General features: G+C 36.7%; 1 protein-coding gene across 1 annotated transcript in view; it reads left to right on the plus strand.

Annotated features, from left to right (window-relative positions):
- The window catches only part of LOC143019358 (uncharacterized), a 12,931-nt gene extending 8,016 nt beyond the window's left edge, over positions 1-4,915 (plus strand). The window contains exons 4-5 of the mRNA XM_076174996.1: positions 1,296-1,428; positions 4,857-4,915. Coding sequence (XP_076031111.1) covers positions 1,296-1,428; positions 4,857-4,915 — 192 coding nt within the window. The remainder of the gene's footprint in view (positions 1-1,295; positions 1,429-4,856) is intronic.
- The last annotated feature ends 5,085 nt before the right edge of the window (positions 4,916-10,000 follow it).

Here is a 10,000-nt window from a genome sequence, read left to right on the forward strand (position 1 = left end):
TATTATTATTATTATTATTATTATTATTATTATTATTATCATTATCATTATTATTATCATTATTATTATTATTATCATTATTATTATTATTATTATTATTATTATTATTATTATTATTATTATCATTATTATTATTATTATTATTATTATTATTATTATTATTATTATTATTATCATTATTATTATTATTATTATCATTATTATACGATAGCGTGTGTGTTATTTTGTGTGTCACGCTTACATCAAAAGCAACGACCTTCCATGGTGTCGAAGTTCTCGAAGCTGCCGAAGTTCTCGAAGGTGCCAAAGTTCTCGAAGGTGCCGAAGTTCTCGAACGTGCCGAAGTTCTCGAAGGTGTCGAGGTTCTCGAAGTTCTCGAAAGTGCCGAAATTGTCGAAGGGGCCGAAGTTCGCGAAGGCGCCGAAGTTCTCGAAGGCGCCGAAGTTCTCGAAGTCGCCGAAGTTGTCGAAGGTGCCGAAGTTCTCGAAGGTGCCGAAGTTCTCGAAGGTGCCGAAGCTCTCGAAGGTGCCGAAGTTCTCGAAAGTGCCGAAGTTCTCGAAAGTGCCAAAGTTCTTGAAGGTCTGGAAGGTCTCGAAGTTCTGGAAGGTCTCGAACTTCTGGAAGGTCTCGAAGATCAAATGAAAATAAAGAAAGAAAATATGGACAGCTCTATATAGTCTGAGGTCAAATGCTAATCAAAATTCTAATTGCTTATATTCAGTTTTCGAAAAAATAACTCGAGCAATGGTCGATAATCTTTATGTAGGGGCATATAAAAACATGAGAACTGTCGAACTTGAAGAGCAACAGAGAGCTACATTACAAAATATCCCTCCCAGAAAAATAACCATGCAATTTATTGCCGGCCCTGACGGGAGGAGATATAATAATCCATCAAATGATGAAATTGCAGCAATATTTGTCGGTGATGATGGAGCACCTCCTGTCCAGCGTGACATTATAGTGTACCCTGAAGGACAACAGAGGGAGAGGATATCCTACCTCTCTTGCCATCTTGATGCAATGATTTATCCTCTTCTCTTTCGTGTAATTTACACGGGTTCCGCTAGTTATTATTATTATTATTATTATTATTATTATTATTATTATTATTATTATTATTATTATTATTATTATTATTATTATTATTATTATTATTATCATTATTATTATTATTAATAATATTATTATTATTATCCTATGATATATTTGGATCTTGATATGATTTCAGGACCGGTGGAATGTGGATTTTTTTATGGTTTCTGTAATGATTCATTTGTTTGCCATGTACTCAGTGGACATATGTTTTTTGTAGTGTTGATGTTGTTCTTATCGTTGTGTATTATATGCCTTCACTCCTGTACCATTTGTCTAAAATTGTCAGTGGTGTTCGGTTTTCTTCAGAATTGGTGTACCCGTTGTATATGAGTAGGTTGCATCATTAAGGATCTCCAAATTTTCATGGATCTTTAACCATGAGAAGTAATGGGAGAGTGTTCTCCTGATGTAAATGACATTGGTGGCAGAGCCCGGCGTTTGTTGGCGTTTCTGTAAACGGTATAAAAGTCCTGGATTTTGTGCAGTGAGGACATAGGGGCAGTGATGACTACATCACAGAAACACTCCGTGATCCTCATGTTCCTTATGAAGGGGTTATCACGCTAGGCTATTTTTCCTTCAACCTCCGAATAATCTGCAGTACCTCACACTTCCAGAAGTTTTTTTCCGCCGTAAAATCACTATGGCAGACTGTTTTCTTTTGTTAACATAAATACATAAATACATAAAATGCCTAGTGTAGGCCTTATGGTCTTTTGCAGTCTCCTTTATTTCTTATGTTCTTATGTTCTTATATACTGGAGGAAAATTATCTTCTTCCAACATATCAGCAGATGCCTTTCCGAGAGCTCTAGGCTGCAAATCGGCTTCAGCAGTCGGAGTAAGAATAGCACAGTGTGAAAACGCCTTAAGTTACCCACGCAGCTTCTGGTAAACAACATTTCCCCTTGAAGGTGGAACGAGGGAGTTCCGAAACGGCGGTAGCCGTTGGATACCGAGTCAGGAAACTCAAGGAACAATTCAGATCATAGTCAGGGAATGTACAAGTCCTACGAATCACACACAGAAAATAAACAAATAAATATATAACAAAAAAAATGAAAATAAGATAAAATAAACAAAAGGTGAAATGAAGAAATTAGATACATAGAAATGTATATATATATATATGTATATATATATATATATATATATATATATATATATAAATATGTACATATATATATATATATCTATATATATATATATATATATATATATATATATATATACATATATTACAAATATAATAGACTGACGTTAAAGAGAACCTACACTATTCTGTAGGAATTTCCAGCAAAACCACGTGACTTAAAATAAAAAATCGTCAGGCCATTATACGACCAACTTCTGCATAACCAAATATACTTTGGTGAGAAACTCACACCATCATTTGTTTCGCTGCATTTTTATGTTCAGATGTAGCACTCAACATGTGTGAATTTGATTGCAAACTCTTGCCCTGGGAATAACGTAAAACGTAATTTTATAGGCTCACTGAATTGAGCGAGAAATTTTATCATTATTATTATTTTATCTATTTATTTATTTATTATTTTTAATCCTAGCAATGGGACGGTAAATATGAAGACCCACAATACGCAAAGTTTCTTCAAGTTAAGAAAAACATAAATATATCGCATAGGAAGGCACATTTCTATTATTCTAGATAACGCTGAGGTCTCCTCTTTATCGTCATTATATTCCCATGAAAGCGAAAAAAATGATACCCCGTTGTGATTAACATCTTCCGCACTTGGTGGCATATTTCGTTTTGTTCTGTCTTCCTCCAATTTGTCTTGCTCATGTGGAACCCATAGACGGAATAGTGGTCAAGGATCCCAGTGTGTGTGTGTGTATATATATATATATATATATATGTGTGTGTGTGTGTGTGTGTGTGTGTGTGTGTGTGTGTGTGTGTGTGTGTGTGTGTGTGTGTGTGTGTGTGTGTGTGTGTGTGTGTGTGTGTGTGTGTGTTTGTTTGTATGTATGTATGTATGTATGTATGTATGTATGTATGTATGTATGTATGTATGTATGTATGTATGTATGTATGTATGTATGTATGTATGTATGTATGTATGTATGTATGTATGTATGTATGTATGTATGTATGTATGTATGTATGTATGTATGTATGTATGTATGTATGTATGTATGTATGTATGTATGTATTTATCTATTCATTTACATATGCATGTATGTACACATGATAGCTCCAATACCCCTGAATCACCATGTATCAGCCACAATGTTTAATAATATCTTGTTGCATCAAAGTAGCTAGTGATATATTTACACGCCCATAGGGGATCATATTATCAAAATCTTAGTACGAACAAGCAAAACAAACAAGCCGAATAAAAATGGAAAATATGCACGGGTCGAAGCTTTCGTGGTCAAGCAGCAGAGGCAATTGCGTCGTCTTGCAAGCATGAAAGCGTGCCTGAGGTCCAACACTGATGTCCATTCCACCTGAGCCTGCATGGCCCCAGCTCAACGCGACTTTATTCCGCAATAGCACGCATGCGCAGAACGAGGAATAGAGAAAAGCGCTCTCTTCAGCACCTAAGACAAATTATTAGCGATGACATTGGGGTTAGGGGCATTGGTGAAAAGGTAGTGGTGTGTTGGTGCTTGGTATTATTTTCTTGCACATGGTGCTGTGATACGACGATAGAAAATGGGATGTTCAGCCCCCCCGGGTCTTAACCCGTTCGCTGCAAGAATCAATGCCGATGTTTTATTCATGGTGCAACCGTGGGATGTCATTCAGCTGAGGGAAAACCCCATATCTCGAGGGATTAACTTTTTTTTTCAACTTTTCACGATAGCTAACTTTTATGGGTTATTGATTTTTCTGCTTACAAGTGAATACATTCAGGAAAGGAAAGCTTCCCGCAGTGAAAATGGCTAGAAGTAGTAAAGTGGAGAAAATATGAAAGTAAGATTAATATAGATAATATTAACACCAAAAATTGTATTGTTAAAATGACAACAATCTAAATGAAATTATAAAAATACAATATTGAAATACAATTATACTACTTCACCTTTTAAACAAGTTTGCTTTTTCGATGTTTTTACTATCACCTCTTGTTTATTTTTCATTCCAAACCAGCAAACACTTTCTATTATTTCTCTTTATGTACCTTTCTCTGGTCTAAATATCATTATTATGTCTCCCCTTTCTATTCGTTCTTCCAGTGTGGAAAGTCGTAGTTTCCTACAATTTTTCGTCAATTCTACCTCCACGGGGTTTTGTCCCCGGAGACCCCTGGATATATTTAAATTGTATACCCGCCTTTCTATGTTAAATTTCTGAAGAAGACCTCGTTGGTCGAACGTTAAAGCAGTAAAGGGGGTTCCACACGCTTTACCGTAGGCTTGCCTGCACAAACCGGTTTGTATACGGATTCCCGTGCGTGTGGACGAAGTAGTAAAGAGTATAAAAACGCTAAAATAAGCTCTTCGTTAGGCATGACTACCACCACCTAGACCTAGAAATGGACTGACGATTGTGCATACTTTTTTGTAACGTGTGGACACGCAGGGGTGTTCCGTATAGTTTGCACAAACTCGTAACGCGCAAGTAAGTCGCTGCGTCTGGGACCCCCTTAAGATGTTCCAATTCATCTCCGCCGACAATTTTTCTATCCACGCCCTTTTCCTCATGTACCTTAGCACTTACATTTGGGATGATATTGGTTGCTGCCCTTTGTGTTATCTTTATGTTTTTTTATATCCTTCTTTAGGTGTGGACACTACACCACCTCTGCGTATTCCAGCCTCGAACGAGTCAGACTTTCATTGATTTTCTTGGTCACGTCCTCTTGCATGTCATGAAATGTAACTTTTTCAGAAAATTATAGATTTCTTCTGTTATCTTTTTTATGTGACTTCCTGGTGATAGATTATTCCTGATGAGGATCCCTAGGTTCTTTTCCTCATTTGATTTTACTGTCAGTTCATTTCTCATTCTGTATTCTTTCTTTGACTTTTTTCTTTCTTTGGCCCAGTTTTGTTATTTTAAAATTTTCTATGTTAAAATCAATTTTCCACTTCTGACTTCATTCATAAACCTTTTTGTGTTTTCCTATAACAGTTTATAATCCTCGCTCTTCACTTCTTTCATGATTATCTAATTCTTATATAACAGGAACATCAATACAGAGAGATTTAAAAAAGACAATAAGAAAAGAAAACGACAATACGAAATGAACATCGCTGAGAAATCCAAAGAGAATCCCAAAGAATTCTATAGTTACATTAGAGATAAAAAGGTTGTTAGGAATCACATTGGTCCACTATTATCTGCTGACGGTCAACTTGAATATTCAAATGAAGGAATGTGTAATATCTTAAACAATTATTTTAGCTCGGTATTCGTAAACGAAACACCTCAAAGTGAATTCCACTGGGGTAAACTTACTCACTACGGTAAATATAACAAAAGAAAAAATTAAAAAGGTGTATAGACAAACTCAAAGTTAATAAAACACCAGGGCCTGACGGTTGGCATCCAAGAATCTTAAAGGAAATGAAAAATGAGATTGTTGTTCCATTAGAAATTATTTTCAAGAAATCCATCATATCCGGAGATGTCCCAAGAGAATGGAAGCTAGCTAACGTTACTCCCATATTCAAAAAAGGTGACAAAAAGAAACCAAATAACTATAGGCCTATAAGTTTGACTTCAATCGTAGGAAAAATAATGGAAACTATCATCAGAGATGCTATCGAATATCATTTAGAAAGTAACCGTTTGATAAATGATAGCCAGCATGGTTTCAGACGGAAACGTTCTTGCGTGACTAACTTACTCGAATTTTACAACACAGTTATCTCGAATTATGACAAAAGAAACAATATAGATTTAATATATTTAGACTTTGCAAAAGCTTTTGATACCGTCCCACACGAAAGACTACTTACTAAATTAGCTTTGCATGGAATAAGTGGTAACCTATTAGGTTGGACTAGTAATTGGTTGAAAGGTCGAAAACAGAGAGTTGTTTTAAATGGAAAAACTTCTGGATGGAAAAGTGTTGCAAGTGGAGTTCCTCAGGGTTCCGTTCTTGGGCCACTTCTATTCATAGTATATATAAATGATATAGACCATGGACTAAAATCTACTGTTTCCAAATTTGCTGATGATACAAAACTGTGCGGAGTGGCAAATGATCACTCAAACCAATTAGATATTCAAGAAGATTTAGATCAATTACAGCAATGGTCTGAAAAGTGGCTAATGAAATTTAACACAAGTAAATGCAAGGTAATGCACATAGGTAAAAATAACAGTAAGTACGATTACAAGTTATTTGGAAATTCATTAACAAAAGTGGATAGTGAAAAAGATCTCGGCGTAATTATCAGTAACGACCTCAAATCATCCAAGCAGTGTATTTCAGCCTCTGAGAAAGCAAATAAGATTCTGGGATTGATTGCGCGATCTTTTGATTTCAAAAGTCCATCACTCATTAACAAGCTATATAAATCGTTAGTTCGTCCACATTTGGAATATGCTGTTTCCGTATGGTCACCGAATCTCATTAAAGACATTGACAGACTGGAAAAAGTACAACGGCGAGCCACAAAACTGATTCCAAATATCAAAAATAAATCATACGAAAATCGACTTAAGCACATGAATCTGTTTTTCCTAAAAAAGCGTAGACTCAGAGGTGACTTGATACAGGTCTTTAAGATTTTAAAGGGAATTGACAACATCAAAAGTGACAAAATTTTCACATTGAATGAGAATCAGACAAGAAACAATGGTCTCAAACTGTCCGGAAATAGATTCAATTTGGAAGTAGGTAGAAACAACTTTGCCAACCGTGTAGTTAATGAATGGAATAAACTTCCTGCACAGGTAGTGCAATGTAGTTCAGTTCGAAGCTTTAAGAATCATTTAGATAAATACCTAAGTAAGATGCTGTAATGATTATAATTTATATTATATTATTTGTTTTTGTTTTGTTATTATTTGTCTGTCTGATTTTCATTTATTATTAGTTATATGTCAATTTATTATCATTTACTATTTACCTGTTTGTTTGTTATTCAACTATACCTATGCATTTATTTATGTATTTTATTTGTTATTTACATTATTATAGTTTTAATTTATTATTAATATGATTTTTTTTTTTTTTGCATCCGACCTAGATATGGATCAAAAGGTCTCCTGTCGGCATGCTCCGCCTTTGTAATCCTTTGTAAGTACCAGAACTGAGCCTTGTGGTACTCCACCAGTCACTTCTTTCCAGTTCGACTTTTCATCTCTCACTACTCTTCTCATCTATTGTTTTAAGATTATTTTTCTCGTTTGATGTGTTCTTTCTAAGGCCTCCATCGGTTTCCAACTTCCACATCAATCATTTGTGTGACATTTTGTCAGAAGCCTTTCCCAAGTCTAGTTAAACACAGCCAACCCATCACTCTCAAGCAGCACATGCGTGTGTGTGTGGGGGGGGGGAGTATATTCACATGGCAAGTATGTTTGCAAGTTTTCATATATTTGTGTTGATTAATTTAGATATCAGATAAGTATTTTTTACGAGTCCTTTTTGTTTTGGGAGATTTTTTTTTTTTTTTTTTTTTTTTACTTCAGTCTAGGTTTATCAATATTTGTAGGGAATATTCCATTTCAATTATTAGAAAAATTCCGGTATTTCTTCCCATAGATTTCGTGCCGGAGGTGCTTTTGGGAAGCTGTGGGTGAGTGCATGCGTGGGTGATAGTAGAGAGCTCTTCCTTTTTTTTCTGAGATTTATGGGGCTGTCATCCACCTACACCTCAACCTTGCGGCGGTCCGGAACAGTTCAAACATGGAACAGATGGTGGTATCCACGTTATACCACTATTAAAAGTGGCGGTACCTAGAGGAGATCAGGAAAAGAGGGCACCACTCAACACCAGGCGTTATCAGGAGAAGGGTGTGCTCCAAGAAGTTAAAGGTTGGGGAGACTGAGGTGCCACGCAACCGCTGCCGTGGTGTGAGTGGCGGGCTGGGACCTAGGTGAAGAATGACAGTGGCTCTGCATTCTAGCAGGTAGTGGTGGAGAGACTATTCCTCGCTTCTTGTGCGAGAGGTCGGAATGGAGTGTTAGAAAGAGGGGAGGAGGAGTTAAAGGAGGAAGAGGAGAAGGAAGAGGAGGAGGAGGAGGACGAGGAGGAGATGGACTTTTCCGTGAGCGAGATGGTCACTTGATGAGTGAGGAGGTGAGGGAAATAGTCACATGGTGCTCAAATAAATTGTACGCGTTGCTACTTATTGTCTTGCACTAAAATGCAAAATGTTAAGGCGATAATGTAAGCGTTGTCCGGAAAGCGAACGTATTGGGGAATCGATATCCACAACTGTTTCATAAACATAATCATCTCTGTTATTGTTCCATACAGTTAGACCATGTGCTTTCGGTGGTAGCCAGGAACTTAAGGTGGCGGCAAACTAGACTAGCATGCTACTTGCTTTTGTTACTTTATTCTAAGTAGAAACGACTTCGGTTACAGTATTCTAGACTTCCATAAGGACATCTCAACAATGTGTCCAATATTCGTTTAGGTTTTACGTCTTTTAGTCATATAGCTTCTCACTATATGACGCAGGAGTAATTTGACATTTGGAAATTTGAAAAACAAAAGAACGTAACCAAAGTCGTTTCTACTCATACGAAGCAGCAAAAGCAAGTAGCATGCTAGTGAGAAATACCTAGTGTGCCGCTATCTTTAGTATGCACAGTATGAACAAATCAAACTGGAACAATATGTGTATTAGCGTGTTTGTTTGAACGCGTTGTAGCACAAACACTCAAGTTATGTAGCCATAATTTACTAAGTCGGCCTTATATGTTTGAACTTATACAGCTCCTATCCAAAGCATTGTGTATATAACTATTTGAAATAACAAGAACTCTAACTGAAATGGAGAACACGCATCAAGGAAAGTATGTAGTTGAACAATATATTATATAATCACTTTATGAAACACTGCTGTATACATAAAACACAATTAGAATGGAAGAGACGGCAGTAAAAGGAAGACGGGCAGAATAGTTTAGGGAGTTGCTAAATGTGAAGGAGGATAGGGCGGGAAAGGTAGTTGCAGTGGGAAGCGATAAGAAAATGACAGTGAAGAATGAAGACAATGGAGGAGATATAAGGAAAGATGAGGTGAAAACAGTTATTAAGATGATGAGAGCATATAAGAGACCTAGGTTGGACGGGTGTCATGCGGAGTATGATAAATGCAGTAATGGTGGACTGGCTGGTGAGGTTGTTTAATGTTTGTCTGAAAAGGGTAAAGTGCCGGAGGACTGGAGAAGTGCCTGTATAGTTCTGTTTTACAAGAGGAAAGAGGACAAGTATGAGTATAGTAGTTTCAGAGGGATCAGTTTGTTGACTGTAGTTAGGAAGGCTCATGGGAGGTTTTTGATTGAGAGGATTATGAGAGGAACAAATGTAGTAATTGTTGAATAACAGTGTGGGTTTAGGACAAGTAGGGGTTGCGTGGATCAGATTTTTTATGGCAAGGTAAATAAGTGAGAAAGCTTTAGGAAAAGGTAAGGATGTTTTTTGGGCTTTTATGGATTTGGAAAAGGCTTATGACAGGGTAGACAGGAAGGCATTGTGGGAGGTATTGCAGATATATGGGATAGGAGGAAAGCTGTTAAGAGCAGTTAAGAGTTTTTAAGTGAGTATTCTAGTAGAGCCTGTGTTAGAATTAGAAATGGAGAAACTGAGTAGTTTGAGGTAGAGGTGGGACTTCGTCAGGGATGTGTTATGTTGCCTTGGCTGTTCAATTTATACATGGATGAGGTGGTGCGAAAGGTAAACGCAAGCGTAGTGGGCCAGGGATTAGAGATGGTTAAAGAAAATGGAGAAAAATGGG

This window comes from Oratosquilla oratoria, chromosome 37 (assembly GCF_046742065.1).
Source record: "Oratosquilla oratoria isolate Oo_2021 chromosome 37, ASM4674206v1, whole genome shotgun sequence".
NCBI classification, from domain to species: domain Eukaryota; kingdom Metazoa; phylum Arthropoda; class Malacostraca; order Stomatopoda; family Squillidae; genus Oratosquilla; species Oratosquilla oratoria.